Source organism: Struthio camelus, chromosome 2 (genome assembly GCF_040807025.1).
Source record: "Struthio camelus isolate bStrCam1 chromosome 2, bStrCam1.hap1, whole genome shotgun sequence".
NCBI classification, from domain to species: Eukaryota; Metazoa; Chordata; class Aves; order Struthioniformes; family Struthionidae; genus Struthio; species Struthio camelus.
The window spans coordinates 113,275,588-113,296,291 of NC_090943.1; the positions used below are offsets into that span (position 1 = coordinate 113,275,588).

Sequence of the window (20,704 nt, forward strand, 5' to 3'; positions counted from 1 at the left end):
AGTTGAAAGTAACAGGAACAAGACAGGATGGGGAAGGAAGAGCTGATTTCACAATGAATCACGTAGTCATTCATCCCTCAACAAAGGTAACAGCAGCAGGTGAGAATGCCATCACTATATTGTAACATTTGCACAGTGGTGAGAAAATACATAAAAACATTTATTTTCAGGGCGGACCACAGCAGTAATGTATCTTCTCCCTATACTAAAGGCACCTCTGATTTTTTTTTTTACTATTATGTGACTTGTAATATTCCTTTTTAAATGAATAGGCCATATTATTCAATTTTTTATCTTCTGATAGATGCATTTGGCAAAAATAACTGTTCACAGTAACTGTTCAGGTCTTATTAAAATGGTATCCTTTGTGCTATTTATAGAAAGACTACTTACTTTGTTCTTTAGTTTAAAAAGTTTATAAGGAATAATCTTAAAAGATTCTAGTACAATATAAGCATGCTCGCTGCCTGCTGCAGCAGGCTACACAAATATTCTACGCATTATTCTCACAGTTGAAGTTGTAAACTCTTCTAACAGTGATAAGGTATGGACTAGTACTACACAATGCTCTTCAATAAAGGAATTTTTAAGGTTATCATTTTGAAGTGCCTTTGTTAAATGATCTCTACTTTTATATCGCAAGGATTACTGCTTCATTCAATTTAATGATTCATTATTACCACGCAGGTAAAAAGAACATGTGAGGTTAACAGCTATGGCTATTAGCTGTAACCTAACAAGTGCTGCACTGTATAATTGATCCATTTTCTTCAAGAATTCAATTCAAAAATAGACAACTATTACCAGCACCTCTATAAACCAGTATGGAAAGCCTAGGGGCAAATGCGTGAGATAACAGCAGAGAGAAGAGAAAGGAAAATGGGAGTACATCAAGAGTTTATTTATAGCTAAATATCTGATAATTCATTTCGTGGCATCGTATGATGTCTACACAGTCTCACATGGATCTAACTTTCAGACAGTGGCCCCATATTTCAGAACAGAAAAAATGAGATTCAACACACTATACTTATGATACTCTCGACTTCTAAAAATGAGTAAAGCTCCTTCCCAGCTGAAACTGTCCCAAGACTGGCAGTTAAAGGACAAGATTTCAAGAGTTTATTCCCTGTACAAGTATTTACAGGTTTGTGCAACCCAAAGTTGGCACAACTTTCCATGTGGCTGTAACAACAGTAGTTTCTAAGACGAGAATGTTATCCACGATATTCATATATAATTCTATCATCTTCAGTATATAGCTGTTCTTCACAAGCTTTGACCTTCTGCAACAATCACAAGTCAAGCTGTCTTTGACATCTTCCCCCCACCATCTTTCCACAAACACTTGTTTTCAAGAGACAGGGTGACAGATGACACATATTCAGGTGACACATCCTTCTCTCAGGGTGAAATTCTGGAATTCCACGTCACTTTTCGACAGTTTCCCTAGGTCTCATTTCTGCTCTTTGCTGATTTCTCTCATTAACTCCTTCAACAACCCACCGCCTTTACTTAGGCCACAAGTGCTGAAGAGCTGGAAAAAAATAATTTCACTTTCTCCAGTCTTCTGTTAGCAAGTACTGGCTAACACTGGCATGCACCAAAACTGTCTCTGAACTGGACCACAGTGCAACCAGTGGGGAAGACTGGAGAAATTAGGTCACAATCACGGTACCGATTAAACCCAAAATGCTAATATAGAAACAGCTATTTCCACTCCATGAGAATTTTTTTCCCCACTGGCTGTCCTTGACCATTTTTAAGGCTGTTTTGTTTATGTAGCAGAAGAGCTTTAGAAAACTGAAGAACCTCGAACACTCATTTACAGATTTCCTGGACGTTAAGGGCTCATATGCCTGAAAACTACTATGTTTTGATACTTTTTTGTTGTTGTTTTTCAAATTGACCACTAGTTCTCGTAAGAAATATGATTGCTCTACAAACCTTGCCTTTTTTTACTTCAGACAGAGCATGTTATATAAACATAAAAGGACAGACCTTTCTGAGGTTCTTCAAAATAAGTCTTAAGATGCTATGTAACTCTGATCCATATAAGCATAAAGCAACAAAAGCAGTGAGCCCACATGACATTAATGAATAACATATTTTGCATTTAAAGATCCTTGAAAAAAGTGAATCTAACATGGGCAGCTTTATTTGCATTCATCTCATTAAATTTTGCTCCCAGAAGTTTCAGTAACCTTACTCTTCTAGCTGGCAATTAAGTGATACTTTTTTTAAGACTTTAAGGAATATCCCGTATTCTTTAATGGTCTTTAATGGTCCCTTTTTCCAATGCCCAATTAATACTTGCAGATGATAAGGGTTGTTTGTGTTACATATTTTATGGGTAACTGTAGTTCTTCTTCAGAGAGATTCTTTCCACATATAAAGCTAGCATTAGTGTATTTTCCAGCAATTTGAAAACGCTGGCATAAAGCAAGCCTTTACTTTCCACAGAAAATCCTATTGACTTACGTTCTTCCCCTCATGGCAGCAAGTAAAGAGAATAAAGATACAACAGAGGATATATGGAGAAAATGGTGCAGTAAGTACACTGCTGACTTGGAGATAAAAATAAATACATTAGTAACTTGTGGCTAATAATCTCACCCTTCACACTGAGCTCAGATGCAGAGGCTATAGCACTAGTTCTCAGGTCTGCCAAGCTTCTTGGATCGCTCCACATAAATATTTCATACCATGCCTTAGTTGCCTATCCGTAAATGGAGGACAACTATCCTTCCTATATGCTTCTCTCTTGCCTTTTTTAGACTTTGAGCTTTTAAAAGGGGATGTCTTTTACTGCTATGGCATGATGGAGTCAGCATCTCAGCTGTAGGTTCTCTAGTGTCATTGCAATAACAGTCATGAAGAGCAGGAGCCATGCGCGTGAGAGAATGTTAACTTGTTTGCATCAAAAAGTAGAATATGATGCTTTTAAAACTGCAACACACTTGAGAGATTGCACAAAACTCACCAAGTCAATGCTATGTCACTTTTTCCACGCATACACTACAGAAGGCATTGAATAAAAACATCCTCAAGAGTCATACTTGTTGCCTTTATTGCTGGAGCTTACCCCTATTCCCCATACTACACAGGAAGTCTACAACAGCTTCTAAAAACAGCATTGTTTTGGGCAAGAAATTTACATTCTCTATGGAAAAAAATGTATCTTTAGTTCACAGATACCACCTACATCCTCAGTTAACAACAGTGAAGCTCTTCCAAACTCACTCTTGCATTGTCCTGGCACGTCACATGTCTCTTCGAATACTTGCTCTGAGCAACTGGAAGCAGATATTTGTACAGAGTATTTCTTTTGTGATAAACAAATCAAGTATAATAAAGCTCAGAAAGGGGAAAAAACAGCAAGGCATCCACAAACTCCAATTTTTCCGTTCAAATCAAGGACTGACTGAATACACACACAGCCGGGCTGTGAAGTTGTCTTCAGCCAGTATAAATTACTGGTTTGTATAGTCTAAGCCTCCAGGATAAACAGACAATTCTTGACCAATTCGTATCCAAACAAGTCTTCTAGGCTTTTCTAAAGCTACTACCTTATACTAGTTAGAGTACTCCTCCTGCCACCACCTCAACATATGCGCACCTATAACACGCATGCACGCAGCGTTGTCAGCAATCAGAAGACATTTAGTGAAGCTATTTTACCCACTGACAGCAGGAATAAACCTATCCTCAGAGGCATGGACTGAAGATGCTGCTTGGATACTAGCTGTAAGAGTCTTTCTGGTGGTTTTCATCATTAAAAATTGTAACTGCTCACTCCTTCAACAAAGCTTCCTCTATGCTTGCCCTTAAATCCAAAGGGAGTGACTTTCTCATTAAGAAAACAAGAAAGCTAAAGATACAAAAATTCTTCCAAAAGAACCCACAATAGGACAGAACATGTTAAGAAATAAAATCAAAAACCATAGAAAACAAAAGACCTATTACTCAATCTGTTCTTCACTGCACAATATCTGCTCTCCAATATATATCTGTGATAATTTATTTCTCACCCTATCAAGACAACTGATGTCACAACTAGTACCACAGAAGCATGACCTGCAGGGGATACCTTCGACTTAAAGCCTGAACTGGATTAAGATGTTAAGTATAAAGTTCATAATCTCAGACTTTCCCACCAGCAAGATGCTAATGCAGTGGAAAATTACAGCAGCAAAGGCACGATGTTTTTCACTCTGCAATACATGACACAGGCACAGCCTGTGAAGAGAGTACAGACCGGTGGGAATGCTGGATGAGAAAGTAGCACAGATTGGTGACCCAACCCAACACTCACATACCCCCAAATTAGGGGTAGAGTCCCTGGGGGACCAACACCAGGAGCACCCGGCCCTGTGGGTAACCAGCACGGCAGATCATCATCCTTCACTGCCCAGAGGTTGCTGTTGCCACATGTCAGGGAAGACCCAGAGGGGACCACAATGTCTGTCAGGGCTTGGCCTATAGCTGGTCAGATGGTATGTTTGGACATGGCCGAGTCTGCTGAGAAGATCCGCAAGGGATCTTCGCGTGGGCAGGAGAGTCTGTGAGCATCCATGTTGTATGAACAGGACACGTGAATGTGATTGGGAATTAACTCCCGATTACCTGTGAAGTGGCATGTCTTATAGTCTCCACTGTGTTTCCCATGACAAAGAGTATACTGAATGGCCCAGCACTTCAATGGAAAATGTACACATTTTAGCATTTATGGCAAAGAGTAAAATTTGGTCATTTTTTATAGGTTGTCGGAACCAAAACAATTTTTTGAGAGGCTACAATCCTGTACTCCAGCCTCAGTCCTTTGCTGCAACCTGGAGCCTCCGATTCTCAGCCATTTGGCCCAAAATAAATTAAGACAGTAGAAAGCCTACACTGACACCCCGTGAACACCTTATACAAGCAAGGGGTCAGGCACTCCTGACCACATTCCTCCCGTTAACACCACCAACGCTGCTTATTTCAAGGGTATGAGGCAAGGGTGAGGAAGTAGTCAGGCCACCTTCATCAGCTTTCTTTTATCAAGAACTTCCTCTGTACAGGAATCATTTTTCACCAGCTGTTTTTAAGGCCACATGTCTATGCAGTAGAAAATGACCCTTAGCAAACGGAAGAACCCATTCCAAAATGCTAATTTAAAATGTGCGAAGTTTCTAAGCCTTCGGGATAGGAGGGTGGTTGCAATTACACTGGCTTGAGATTAGGGACACAGTTGCATAGTCCGATTAACCCAATCTAATGGCAACCTGCTGCTAGAGAGAGCAGCCTTACTTCCTCCTTTTGCCAAAACTAACTGCGCAGCCAGCAGTTTTGGGGGTTTTTTTCCTTGTTTTTTTTTTCCCCTTTTGGAAAGGCAGAAGGGGCAGGGTTAGTTTTAAGCTGGCTCTGCTCTCTGATCCAGCTGACCGCCCAGACTGCAAATTCCAGCACAAGAGAGGCAGCAGAAATGGACAGGCGGTTGTGAAGTGTGGGGCTCTCCCCTTTTTCCAGCTCCACATAGATGTATCAGCTCAAAACACTGGGAAATGAATTCTGATAATGTTCAGAAAAGTGTGGGGGTTCAGCTGCTCAAACTACTGGGTAAGTTTTACAGTCACATTATAATGGGGTGACTGCCAAATGACAGGGAAGGACTAGAACATGATAGGGATGGAATCTTGTTTTGTATCAAAAAGTCAAGTTTAAGGGCTCCAAAGACTGTCAAAGACCACCTGCCCAAAGCACGCTCTGTTTAGAAATCAGCAGTTTCCAAGCTGTACGTGAGCATAGCTTTAGGAAAGACAGAACTTGGAAAGCAACAGTATTTTTATAGATACATCAGAGTATTGCATCATCTTCTCTTATAGGAAAAAGTATCATTGGGTGTTTGCAATAGACCGGCAGAACTTGAAGGCTACACCCTGTTAGCAAGCAAAGATCCTACTAGAAACTGTAAATTTTGCTTATTCACTGATGCTGAGGGCTTAGTTGAAATTAAAGCTGATGGGAGGATCCCTCCAGAAAGGCCTTGTAGCAGGGGTTGGGCAGGCCCTGGAGAGAAAACCTGGGAGAGGCACAGCGTGAGGTGGATCTAATACTGCTTCCTAACGAAGCACTTCTGTGGGGAAAGCCAAACACCAGCACGGGGAGGTGTAGCTCATACAGCCACCAGAACTTGTGCATTCATAGGAAGACTCGAGGAAGGACTGGGTCCGCACAGTAAGCAGCTTTGCTCTGGAAAAAAATAAACAAACAAAAAAAAAACCCCAACAAACACAAAAACCTGGCAAGGAAATTAATCCCCATGCATCCTGGCCTCTTTTTCCAAAAAGCAAAATGGATGGAACATTAAACCTACAAATGTAACATTTGACTCTGTGTATACGGAACTACCTTCTCCTCAGCGACTGTTATGCTTTTTCACTATAACATATACACTGACAGTTACATATTTTCACTTCTTCGAGAACCCATATTCTCTGGTACTGCAACTACTGATTTATACAGGCATTGCTACAGCTTATGACAAAGAAGCATAACATTAATTCATACTATTTATTTTGTGGTAAAAAAAATGATCCTCTATGAAAGCTAAACATCCTGCCCGACATTAAGAAACAATAAGAGGCAGACATTAGACTCTTGCCCAAAATTTAGCTTCACATCATTCAGCCAGAACATCCTGCCTGGAACTGAGCATATGGAAACTGTCTCAGTCAAGATCCTGCATCATTATAATACAAATAGGTTTTCCTAATATTTTTCATGTTTCCACTCAGTCAACTGAAAATGAAATAAGTATGATGTACCTCCTTCGCTTCCAAAAGGACATAGGCAAGTACTTGAATAGTTTTATATTAATTTTGGTTTCATGCTTCATCTTTTAATGTTTTTCAGTTTGTAATGAAATGTATTTCCAGCCTATTTCCCCTTATTTCTCTCTGTGCTCATACTGGTGTGCTAAGTTAGCACAGCCTCTTTGTTTTGATTTTCTCCTTATTCATAAGTCAGTATCATCATTGGCTTATTCAGTGTTGCAAGGCCAGTTTTGGGAATACACTGTTCTGGGAATACATCTTATAACGTGCTCCCCCTGCAGGGAAATGTACTGCACTGACAGCCAGACAGTTTCATAGACTGTTACCCAGTCCCCCTTTCTCCTTCCGGAAAAAAGCTTAATTTTAAGAAGTGGAGATGGGAGGAATGTCCTCATCCAACATTTGTTGTTGAGCTCCAACATTTGAGAATGAAACACCTACAGCACAGGTTGGAGCAGAACAGTGACATACAAATGGCCAAAGCAAACAGATGTGCTATGCTGGATTACATTTATCTGATTATTTTATTAGAAAAAAGTAAATGGTCCTACTTCGGACTTCTCTCAACTCTGAAGAGTAGCTGTCAAAGGCTTATTTTGCCTCATGCATTACCAGATGAAATGAGAAATGACAGATTGGAGGGCCATCAGCTTTGCAAACGGTACACTCTGGCTTAGAATATAATCTACTAAAAATGAGTATGAGAGGGGAAGATCAAGGTCCAGTTTCCTCCATGAAAATTTTACAGCATTCTCTCCCATGACTTCAGGAAGGAGAAGTCTGCCATTTCCAACAATAAACTGCTTCACAGAATAATTTTAATAGCAGCATTGGCCATAACGTTCCTCTAAATTGGAACCTTCTTTTGCCCTGACCTGCACAAGTCGCAGGCTTTCATTTGGGCTCTCCATTAACTGTCGTAAGAATAACTGGACTGTGCATATATAGCCAAGAATGCACCTAGACTAAAAATTAAAAGACTTTTTAATCGAATCTAAATTACCTTAAATATTAATGAGCATTTAATTAAAGATTAAAACTCAAAAGAAAAGCCTTCCTCATATGAGTAGTAATTTTAGATGGAGCTTGATAGGAATGGTGTTACATGACTTGGTAGCCTGCAATCTCAGGGAGCTGAAATTCCAGGTCTGTGGAGGCTCCTCTCTAGTCCCACGTTCCCAGGTGTCCTGTTTGCAGGACCCCAGCGCCTGCATTCCCGCTGCAGCCCTGGTGGCCCCTTTCCTCCTCTTCTCTGCCTCTACATTACACAGAGCTACCTGTGAATCTCTGCAGCAAGGCCATCTTCTGGAGGTAAATGCCACACAGCTTCTCTCGTTCTTGCCCTTAGCAAGTGGGCGAGTAAGTAGCACTACGCTGAACCAAGCAAACAGGCAAAGAGTTCTTCTACTCCAGTTTAAATTAAAATTTAAAAGGACAAGCACTGAAAATATGAAATCCTTGCTCTTTGTGAAAGGTCTCTCTTTTGCATAAGGACTATGACAGTTCAATTAACCAAAGCCCTTATCTGTCCAGTTAGAGATTAAGCAGTCCTTCAAGCAGACCTTTTGTAAAGAACTGTCCGTTTTCTTGAGTAGAAAGGGAGTAAAGAAGGAAACGTAATGTTTCGCCTACACCAAGTTTGGGATCAAAACTTAAAAGCTGACCTCAACAGTTCCAAAGCGTGATCTAAAGCAAGAAGCACTGCTCTTCTATTCACCGATAGTATGGACAACAAAAGAACCACGTTGTGACCAAAACCTATCACTCTCACATGGCACCACCACTCTTGAATTGATTCTCATGCAGTCTCCCGCTCTACAGTAATTCTATTAAAGGTTCTACTAAAAGCATTTTACCCTGAAAAGAAGACTTCCAAGGTAAGCATTACTATACTTACTCTCAGTAGCATTCAGTAAACTGTTGTAACTTATTTAGATAACAAACTCCTAAGAGATTGAGCTTACATCTTCTTCCCTTTCTTTTGCTGAGAATACTGTCTGTGCTCAAAAAAAATGCATTCTATAAATAAGGCATCTAAGGGAATACAATAGAATATGATCCGTTACTATCTGTGTGCTGACAAAGGGGGATTACAAAAAGCTATCAGTTTCCCCCAAGAACTAAGAGGCAGTAAAAGTTGTCCATGTGTGACACACTAACTTTGAAAATTCAAAAAATAAGAATGCGTTTATAAGAAAATTGCAGAGAATTTAGGAAGATCAGACCCGCTTTAAGAGGCAGATGCAAATGAAGGCACAGAGGGAAAGAAGGTTCTACTACTTATTCAAGTTGTATTTTTTAAATTAAATGTTTATCTGTAATTGAAAATCATGCAAATTATGACAATGGCAATGTGGTAGACCTATGTTAATGTACAAACGAGTTTTCAACTGCTTTTAATATTAATTACATTATATATTTATTAGAAGACATTTCAAAGTTGTTTTTCTGTTTTATCTTGAGCCGCAATTAGAATTTTGAGGAAGAAGACTACCTTCAGCATCAGATACACCAGTTACATATTTGATGATAAGTAAAACACACAGAGTTTTATTTAAAATAATGAAAAAAATTTTAAGGGGTTTTGCTTTGGCTTATCTTTATTATCTCTTAACAATTGCCTTTAAAATGTGTGTACTATCTGATAGTGGTAAAAAGCATTTCTTAAAATACTTGCATACTCTGAAACAGAAGAATGGATGCAGTATTTCTATAACACTAAAATGTTTCTATACTACTTACGCAGCTATAGAAACATATGTCACTCCCCAAAAAATTAGATGTTGAAAGAAAAAAGTCATAATGAAAGCTGGGGCAGGCTAGAAGGAATGCAGTAGAGCAATACTTCAGCAAAAAGAGTTAAGACTTTAAATAAAGGGGACACTTAATCCATCCTTTATCAATTACTCCAAGATGAAGCTCAACAGAATCTACTTAAACATTGAGAAGACAGGGCAGTGCAGGTAGGTTACTCACTTTTAAAATGAAACATTTATTATCCAGGGAACCAGTAACGATAGAATCGTAAACAAGTAAGGCTGCAAGTGCTTTCATGAAGTCCATTCCCCTGCCCCAGGGCAAGATCAACTATACATAAACCACTCCTGACAAATGCTTGTCTAACTTGTCTTAAAAACTTTCAGTGACAGAGACTTTGCAAACTCCCTAGGCAATTGGCTGCAGTTCTTTACTATCCTTAACATTAGAAAGACTTTCCTAACATCTAACCTAAATCTCTCCAACACAGTTAGTTTGTCTATTCTTGCTTTATCCCCAGCAGAACTGGAAAACAGTTATTACTTTACTCTTTCCATGAAATTTCCATATATTTTAATGGTTATCACATCTTCCCTCACTCTTTCATTCTCTAAATGAATAATGGCCAACTGGGTCGTATGCAATCTGCTGGAACAATTAATTTATCTCATCTCCCGTATAATGCCTACAAGGAGCCTCACTATTCTGGAACTACAACCCCCATGCCAGAAACATCTCCACCCAAAAAGCCACCAGTTAAGCAGAACAAGAAGCGGGGAAAGGAGCTAAACAGAGTATCAGGCTCTCCGATTGTCTTCCTGGAAAGAAAGGTCCCACAAAACCAGTAGAACCAATTGTAGCAGAGATTTGAAGCCAGGAAAGATACTAACTCTGGAGGAGGGCAGAGGAGAAGAGAAGAAGGGTTTGGGATATGGGTAGGGGGAGCCTAAAAAAAAAGGGGGAAGTCTTTCAGACACCCTAAGTTGGAGTGAATTAGTCTGGAAGTGAGAGAAGTGGGAGAAGTGTGGAAAAAAGAGAAGGTGAAGGACAGCAGTGAAAAGTAGGAACAATTACAAGTGCAGAAAATCTGAAAGAGAAGGGAGACCAGATGTAGGAAAGAGAGGGGTGGAGGAGTCTCAGTACCTAAAGAGGGAGAAAGGAGATTTGGGCATGAGGGAGGAGAAGGTAAGAGGTCAAAAAAGCACGACAGGTAGAACAGGAAATGCAACAAAAATCCTGAATCTCAGGGGTATACAGACCAGGGTGGGAGGACTGGAGAAGGACTGGAGAAGCTCCATCAAGCTGCATACCTAAAAATAAGAGGAACTCCCAACAGATGAATTCACTTGCTCTCTTAAAAGGGCCTGGGGGAGTATCAGCCATACTGAGGAGTACCTCCTTAGGAGCAACTCTGCCTCTTTGGGTATGGTCCAAGGTCAAGCTGCAGTGACCAAGACCTTCAGACATAAGGCTGAGGGGGATTTTTTTAAGATTTGAGGGTAGAATCACTTCAGCAGGGAAAAGCGCGGAGAAGAAGATATGAAGCTATGACAGAAAGGGATCAGCAGGTGATGATAGAAAGAGTCAGTGCCAGAAGGGCAGGGGTCCACTGCACAAAGCAACATCTTCATATCTATTCCAGATTCCTCAGTGCCTCAGCTATTAAAACCCTCCAGCAGCACTGAGGGCCACAGGGCAGGAACAGCTAAGAGTCAGCTCAGGTCTGGCAGAGCTTGCGCTGAGCTGGAGCTAATAAAATCCTGATGGACCTAAACCGATCCTGTACGGTCAGGAAGCGTCACAGTTTGATCCCTAATCCATCCCATAGTATTCCCCTTAGTTGTTACCCTCAATCATCCAGGATGTCCCTGTGTCACACACTCCCCATGGACAGCAAGCTGATTTCAGAGTTACTCTGTTCTGCTAAACCAACACTAAAAACACACAATAGTGAAGAAATTAGCTACTTTTAAAAAACAGACTTTGGCTGCCCCTGATTCCTCCATGCTAGTCACCCTAGCACTGGCTCAGCACCCAGACAGGCTAAGCAAGAAGGGCTAGTACTTCATACAAGCAAGATAGTCCTAGTCCTTCTGACCATCATAGCAGACCTTAGTTGCACTGCCGTATGACAGCCACAGCTCGCCACATAGCTCCATGCAACAGACACATCACAGCACAGTACCCTACTGCTTCATGGTGACCTGGGAAAAACATCTTCCGAAACTTTGAGAATGTTATGCTACGCTCGTCTGAACACAACCATTTCTTCCATTCTCAGGGGTCATGTTGTCTAGACGGCTGGTCTGTCTTTTTGCTCTTCTCTGGATACTTCCAGCTGGCTTGAAGTGCATTGCTCAGAACAGAAATAGCATACCAGCCACACAAATGCGAAGCAGAGTGCAAAAATTACTTTGCATGTCTTACATACAGGCTTCTGTCCATACATTCCAACATAATGTTTATAGCATAGTATTGTTGATTCATAACCACTTTCTGATCCCCTGCAACTGCCTGTCTGTTTTCTACAGACCGGCCGCCTCACCAGTTATTCTACATTTTGATTTGCACAGATGACTATTCCTGTCCAACCACAATTTAGAACTTGTTCTTAATGAACTGCATCATATTTGGTTTAGATCAGTTCTCCAATATACCATATTAATTTTGAATTCTAATTGTCAAGAAGCCCTCAAAGGGCTTACATCCCCTCCCTGCTTCGTGTCATCTGGAAACTCTATATGCAGATTCTATCATCTAAGTCACTAATTAAAATATTGAGTATTTTCAGACTATCCTGGGCAGGATCCCATTTGACATATCCTTCCAGTTTGACTATGAATCACTAGTAATTATTCTGAGAACAGCTTTTCAGCCAACTGTGTACCCACCTTACAGTATTTTCTTGTAGTCCACATTGCCACCTTGTTTATGAAAGAGTGAAAAGCCTTTAAAAAATCATGATAAGCTATTTCTCTGTTCATGCGGAGGTCAGGCTCATCTGACAATGTACCTTCTGGGAAAAAATCATGCCAATTCGCTTATCACATTGTCTTCAACCTTTTTAAAAATAATCAGTTGATTATTTGGTCCAGAATTTTTTCCAAGAATTTAAGATAAGCTATCTCCTCCAAAGGGAAAAAAGAAGGACCCAGGAAAGTTTACATTGCCTCCGTTTTTTTGAATCTGGCTTGTCCTCCAAATGTTCTCCATTGTAACCACTAATTGCTCAGACATTGCTTCAGCTATTTCACCATATACCTCAGGAATAGTTTCTTAAGCTCCCACTAGTTCAAAAATATAATTATTTTATAACCTGTTCTGTTCCTATTTGAGCCACAATTCTTACATTTTTCAGAGTAGTATATATTTCCTTAGCCACCTGATTACAGTTACCCCTACTGGCAAAGAAAGATGCAAAAAAGTCATTAACTACTTGGCCCTCTCCACACTATCAGATCACCCGTTTTAGCTTTTCCTGTCAATCTGTAGTCCAAAAGCTCAGTCTTCATCTTATTACTACTGTGCATATAGCACATTTCTTTATTACCTTGTCCTTTATTATTTGCATTTTGTTTGTGCTGTGGCCTTACTTTCTTCTACTATTCTGTTATACTGATCTCTAGTAATGTATCTAGCCTCCACTTTTTGCACGAGTCCCCCTCAGTTTTCAGATCATACAGTTTTGTCTCTTCCTATACTCCTCTTTATTGGGACACATTTTATTTGTGCTTTTAATACTCTTCATTATGACTTAAAAAGGAAAAGTTAGTTCCCTTAAAAATTGCCAACGCTTCAATTTCTTTTTCTCTTAGGTTTCCCAAGAAAACTTACCTATCAATTCTATGAGCTTACTGAAATCTGCTTTTTTGCATAGTTTCTTGTTTTTATTCTGAAATTCTCCTTTTTTTCTCTTCTAAAGAATGCTGAGCTCTCTTTTTGCATTATTGCTGTTACCCAAATTGCGTTTTCCACCATACACTCAACCATCTCTCCCCTAATCAAACCTAGGAACACTTCCCTTCCATATTCTTCTCCATATTCTGTAATCCCGATCCTATTATACCTAAATGACCTACTGAAATTAGTATTCAGTCAGTAGAGTGAAAAAGCTGTTACCACCAGCTGATTTTTGGTAATAACATGCTGAAGTGACTGGATCAGTCCACCTCTTGGAATACGAGTCATCCGCAGAAAAGGGCAGCTTTGGCAACTTAGCAAATTAGCAAAATAAGCATAGAGAAATGATCGAGATGCCTCTTAGCCTTAACTGTAAGCCTCCCAGGTCACAGCTATTAGCAAGGTAGAAAGGAGGCCTATGACATACTCCAAAGGTGGCTACACAGAAGCACCGTCCTCTGAGGCCTCTTTTACCAGCACTATGTTCAGCTGTAGACATCGACAGATTCAGTATTGACTCTGCACACCTTTCAGACATCAATGCTTTTTCTGTACATGTTGATAACGCAGTTTAGCTCCCCTCGGCGTGTGGTCATGCCCAGTCTGCCCTTGCAACTACATAACATCTGAGATACTGCTGTACTGCTTTCTTCTACAGCTCAGCCAGCGTTCCAGCAGGAGAAGCAATATAGAAAGCAACAGTATGCACCTGCCATTACACTTTTATTGCACCTCTTAAATTAGCAAAATACACTCCTGTGAATTTCTTTAAGAAATACTTATCTACTCAACTGCTTATTTCTGGATGCACTATATAAATCTAGTAAAGAAGAAGTATCTCCAAAAAGCAAATGTGGATATTAACTTGATATAAGTTGGAAGAAATAGAACTCCTTGCCTTATCCCTATATGAAGTAAGGATATTTCAGCTTGTTTCCTTCACAAGTCATGTGAATGTATGGTGCAACTTAGCTAAACATTTAGTAATCCTTCAGCACAGCTACCAAGATTTGAAAATGTTTGTCAGCATCTTTACCTGAAGGCAATTCCAAAAGAATATTAAAGAATTCCTTATGAGAGAGAAAACACACAGCCTTCATGCTGTTAAGGTCCCCACAACAGGCACAGATCTGCTGCGTTGTCACTAGAATGTTGTCCTAGGCCTCCTTGCATAAAATTCCTGAATTTTATGCAGCATTCCTTGCTGGTCCTCCCATACCCAAAAGCAGTCACGAGGTTAACAACCTCCTGACACCCTGAAGCCTAAGCAGTGTTGTCTGCTCAAGACGCCAGCTATCCCTGTCTTCTGAGAGCTAAGGGATAGCAGCTGCTGTGGCAGAAGAGTGTCAAGTTGAAGAGTTTAATACAAAATAATATGAAAAGGGTGCTAAAAGTAATAAGGGTCTACAAAGACCCTGTGGCAAAGGGGTGAGCCACAAAAGGCAGGAAAGGCAAAGAAGAGAATAGATATCCAAACCAGAAGAGTCTCCATGGAAAGCAGAGGAGGAGCAAAGAGTCACGGGGACGAGCTGAGGGTTGGCAGACAGTGGCAAGCAGGAAGATGCGCGACCAGTGCCGGAGTCACAGGAGGGGCTGTAGGAGGGTGCTGCACGTCAGGCACAGGCTGGAGGGCCCTGTGGCACTGCAGCCCACACAAGGCTTCCAGACCTCATATCTCCCATCAGCACTGGAGCATACTTGGAGCAGAGCTTCCACTTTCCTTTCCTTCAAGAAGCATCTAGCTCACATGCACAGAAAACGTGCTGTGAATCAGAGCAGTATGAGGCCATGGAGATAGCTATGGGATTTCCTTCTGAACTGCACAACTGCTCTGAACCAACGCGCTAGTGCAGATATCCAGCCAGACAGCTGCCATTACATGGCAGCGAGAAGGGTGGGAGCAGCATCAGTGACGGTGGATCTGCTTTGAAAGGACTAAATAGGGGCCAGCCCCTTGGGGAATTAAACAGTTTTGTTATCTCCTGCAAAGAGCTCCTGGAACACCTAAGAGCACAGAGTAAAGCAGCCCGAGACAGAAAATGATCCTCCCATGCAAACAACCCTCAGTCCAGTAAATTTCTTCTAAAGGTAAAAATTTAAAATTAGAGAAATAAATGTCTTTCTTACACATTGCTTACTTTGACTGTGGTACTAATCCACTTGCTAGCTATCCCTACTAAAGAAAGAGAAATATGCAGCTGATTTTCTATCCGTTTCTTACAGGATCTCAGCTGTCCAGCAGATGTGGAAACAAAGCAGCAAGATCTTCTGATCCCTGTTTCATTTCTCCCACCTCTCGAATTAGAAACCAGTTCAGACATTAAAAGTGCTTGACAAATTCCAGTGACGTTTACACTAGAGGGAGCTTTTCTCAGAGAAACATGCCACCCTTGCACCCTCTCTCTTATTAAATTATATTCAGCACATCTACAGGGAAACACATTGGAATCCGCTGAAACAAGTATCATTTAAATCCTTTGGTTTTGTCAGTTCAAGAATCACAGCATCTGAACTGGGGTGGTGAGGGAGAGAGTACCAAGTAAAAGTCACCTGGCAAGTCCTGCCCAGAGATGTGCTCTGCCTGAAGAGATAAAGCTCAACGTTACCATGTTTCTGAGAAGCCTCCTGAGATGAATACTGCCCATTCTGTGCCCGCTCCAAACTCCCATGTTGAATATAACAGCAGCTTAACAGACTATATTCTATACAATGTAAGTGGGCCCAACTGACCCAGGAGGCCGTTCATTGTCAAGCTGCTAATGAGTACTTTAATGAGCAAAGCTTAGCTATGCCTTCCCTAAGGCATATAACCATCCATTTCGGAGGGCTTGAAATATGGATCTAAAAACTGTGTTGCTCACTATTAACACTACAAGTGTTGAACTGTTCCTTAAGTGAAGCGTTTTAAAATACTATTTAAATTTCATGTACTAAAAGGTGCTAACTACAGCCGAGGACTACAAAACCCATTTTCTAAACTCTTAAAAACTGTCTCAAAAGTATTAGCTGACTTAGAACAACAGAAGTCCTTACCTGTGAAAGCATTTGTGGCCTGAAAACCAGCTTCCTGCATACTGCTCTCCCAGCGTAGCTTGTGATTCCAATCTTAACCTGTCCTTACTGGAGACAACTGCTGAGCTTGAAGCTGTCAAGTCACTTCCATCTTAGCTTGTCAGAGTCCATTTCTCTTTCCGTTCCCGTATTTGACATCATCCAATTCCCAACTGATCCCAGGTCTTTCGAGCCGTAGGCACAAGGGATCTGCACTGAACCCAGGTAGCAAGTGTTGGACAGTCCCATCAACCATCCAGCCAGAGAATTTGGGCCATGATGAATGTAGAAATGAAGAAAATTGCCCGCCAAGACTTTATTTCCTTTTCACAATTAAGTTCTAATCCTGTGTTCATCCAGCACCATTTTTTCAGGTCTCAGCCAACAGTGATGTTCAATTGTCTCTCCTCTCTCGTGTTTGTCTCCCCTCAGGCACGCTCACTGAGAAATTAAAAAAGAAGAGATTATGTTTCCTGATGACCTGTAGCAACATTAAAATTAACAGACTCCAGGGAACAAAAACCCAAAACACATTATCAGGGATTGATTGTACACATTAAAGGAGATCTTCAGAAGGCAAATATTGCAATTTTGCTGAGATGCAAAGTGTGACCACACAGCTCTTTGAAGTGCAAAGAGGAGCAGTGCTGAGGGTGTCATATGCATCTCTGAGAACATCGTATGATTTACATTTCAAAAGCCGTATTTAGCAGAGATGGGGGCAGCAATACAATAACAAAATTGCAGTTAAAAGGGAAAAGGAAAAATACTCAAGGCTCTCAAGTCTAGTCTATTCGAAAGCACAGTGAGATTATTAGCATTTTATATAGCTGCTTCCCTTTTTTTTCTGGAGCAGGAAACAGAGCACTGACACTACATATGCAGTTCTAAGATCAGTCTTCTGAGGTTAAAACCTTTGTGCATCTGTGCTGCTGATTATTGGTTTAAAATCTCAATTGTAGCACAGATGATGCAACTCAGATGTCTTCAGATATTCCGTAAGGTTAAAAATACCCACGGGTTATATAAGAGAAAGGTGGATGAAGTTATTCCTTATTCTACTACTGCTCTGTAGGGGCATGAACATCTGCAACTCACTATAAATACAGACCTGCTGCACATCCAGCTTTTAAAAAATTAGGATATGTTTACTTTTATGGGGCAGCAGACAGGTACATGTTTTGGGGCCTACTGATGGAAAGAAAAGAGGCCTTGCGAGAAGACTCTGCTCATTCCCCAGTGATCCTCCTTCGTCACGTAGTAACGCCAGGCTCTCTGTTCCCTAATTCAGTGACATGGGCAGCTGGAAACCACATCAGCAATGAGTCTTATAATCTGCTAATGGATTTTCAACTAATGACTCTCACCAGGGCTTGCAATACAGGACCAGACCTGAGGTCCACCTACTGGAACAGCCCCTACTGGACTGTGCCAGTGTCACTGGCAGCAGCAGCACCAGATGCCTCAGATATCAGTGTAAGAACCAGCTTAGGAAGCAGATATGTCAATAAAGTAGAAATCTGGAGAAAAACTGAATAATAGAATCACAGAATGGTTGAGATTGGAAGGCACCTCTGGAGAACACCTAGTCTACCCCTCCCCCCCCCCCCAATCAAGTAGGGTCACCTAGAGCAAGCTGCCCAGGACCATGTCCTGTCAGGTTTTAAATACCTCCAAGGATGGAATCTCCACAGCCTCTCTGGACAACCTGCTCTGTCACCCTCAAAGTAAAAAAGGGTTTTCTTAGCTTCAGATGGAACTTCCTGTGTTTCAGTTTGTGCCTGCCGACTCTTGTGCTGCCACTGGGCACCACTGAGGAGAGTCCTCTGTCTTCTTTACACCCTCCCTTCAGATAACTTATACACACTGATCAGATCCCCCTCCGTCTTCTCTTCTCCAGGCTGAACAGGCCCCAGCTCTCTTAGCCTTTCCTCACAGGAGAGATGCTCCAGTCCTTTAATCATCTCTGTGGCCCTCCACTGGACTCGCTCCAGTAGCTCCATGTCTCTCTTTTCCTGGGGAGCCCTGACCTGGACCAGGTGTTCCAGGTGTGGCCTCACCCGAGCTGATCAGAGGGGAAGGATCACCTCCCTCGACCTGTTGGCAATGCTCTGCCTAATCCAGCCAAGGATACAACTGGCCACCTTTGCCACAAGGGCCCATTACTGGCTCATGGTCAGCTCATCCAGCAGAACCCTCAGGCCCTTCTCTGGAAAGCTACTCGCCAGCTGGTCGGCCCCAGCCTGTAGTGGTCCATGTTATTCTTCCCTTGGACTTTGCACTTCCCTTTGTTGAACTTCACGAGGTTCCTCTCTGCCCATTTCCTCTCTGATCCATGTCTTGAAAACAAAGTCTTTACATGTAATATTTCCTATCAGAAAAAGTTGTATAAGAAACTTCAGAATCGTATTTAATGTGCTATTACTCCAAGACTTCAGCCCTTCAAAATGTTTTTTCACTTTTTCAGAGCGCTTTATATAACTAATAACAATTTCTTATGAGGTCATGTTATCCTAAAGTATATACCATTGAGCATATACACACACACATACACACACACACACACACACACACACACACACACACACACACACACTGTAGGACAAATTTCTCCTGGCCCCTAATATTTTGCTAATCATTGCCTGATTACTACAGATGGATGTTTCACTCATTTCCCAAGCTTTTTCTCTAGAATTTCTTCTATATTTGCAAGATTAGGTCCCTATTTGCATTCACATTCTCTGCCTTATAAGCTCCTTTTTGCATTCATGTTTTCCGCCTTGTAACTTTTGCTTTTGTTTTATAAACTCATAATTTTGATGCCTTCTATTTTCAACATGTTAACTTCTCTCCCCATACTAGAGATGCTCTAGAAACGTGCCTCGGTACCTTAGTATCCAGGGAGATTCTTTTGTGGTTACTAAATAGTTACATCTTTATATTAGATATAATATACCTCTGATATATTTTGCACATCTTCAGCATTTCTGCACATCCTCAGTTAAGAACCCAACAGTGTTGAAGTCAGTCTACCATGCAGGCATGTTCAGTAACCACTGCTTCTTCAGATAGAAAGTATGTAATTGTAACAACATTACAGGACACTAAAACATAGAATTCATTCAAACCTTAGTATTTAAAAGCTAGCGCACTGAAGCATTAGCATTAAGTCTGCTCTTAAGGCATCAAATGAAAAAAGATGCTGATATCATGACTGCCCTAAGTGAGCATTTTCTGTCACTGCAAAAGTGCTTTCTCCCTTGGCACATAATGAACTTTGCTCAAGAGACTCAATCCTGAACTTGGGGGTGGACAGCAGGACATGATCAGGCTCTGTTCATGTCATGAGGACATGAACAGGCTCTGTTGAAGGAAACAGAGCAGACTGCTGGAGGAAGCCCACACAGGGCTCACAGCTTGCTATGCCTTTTCACAATTTGAAATCAGCTTCAATACTTAAAAATTGCTTCTCACCCACATTAAGCAGGTGATTTGATGCGTATTTTCCAAAAGGCAGGCCTTTCGTCCGTTAGTTGAAATCAGTCACGCTTGCACAACGGCAAGTCCCAGATTTCCAGTACACACAGATGGAGAAGACAAAGCAGACCATCCAATACTATAGCAGCTCAGCAAATGGCAACCTACATCTTTAACAGCTTATAAAATACATTTGAACGGTTGTATCTTTATGTTTTTCAGAACTTTGCTCATCGAAGCTGAGCTGGCGTTTAAACAGAGGAAGTTTGTGTGCATCACCTAACAGACTGGCATGTTTGCATGCGCAGAAAGGGTCAGGACCCTTCCTGATACAATTCAGTGTGGCTCCGTCAACTTCAGTGCAGCTATACACTTACTCTTGCATACCAGTGTGGTGCAGAAACGTTAAAACTAACCCGTTTAAAGGAACCAAACCTGAAAATATCTATCTGAAAAAGAGGGAGGAAAATAAACTCTGCTGTTTGAAGATCACATATTATTGTAGTTCTGTGTAATTGTTATCATTTTCACAACTTGCAGAGACCCTGGTGGGAACATCCGATCATACCGATCAGACGAGAAAGAAAATCTAGAATAGAAAGACTAGGTATTTTCTCCTTACTCCATCTGTTATCTCCTTTCCAATTGCTACAGTAGCTCTGTCTCTACTTCTGCTTTCATTCATCTACTGGAGTGTTATACAA

General features: G+C 41.1%; 1 protein-coding gene across 4 annotated transcripts in view; it reads right to left on the reverse strand.

Annotated features, from left to right (window-relative positions):
* The window catches only part of LDLRAD4 (low density lipoprotein receptor class A domain containing 4), a 290,118-nt gene that overhangs the window by 167,381 nt on the left and 102,033 nt on the right, over positions 1-20,704 (reverse strand). For all 4 annotated transcript variants that reach the window (XM_068932106.1, XM_068932108.1, XM_068932107.1 and 1 more), the window contains one exon: positions 16,506-16,964. In XM_068932106.1, coding sequence (XP_068788207.1) covers positions 16,506-16,545 — 40 coding nt within the window. In that variant the 5' untranslated portion in view covers positions 16,546-16,964. The remainder of the gene's footprint in view (positions 1-16,505; positions 16,965-20,704) is intronic.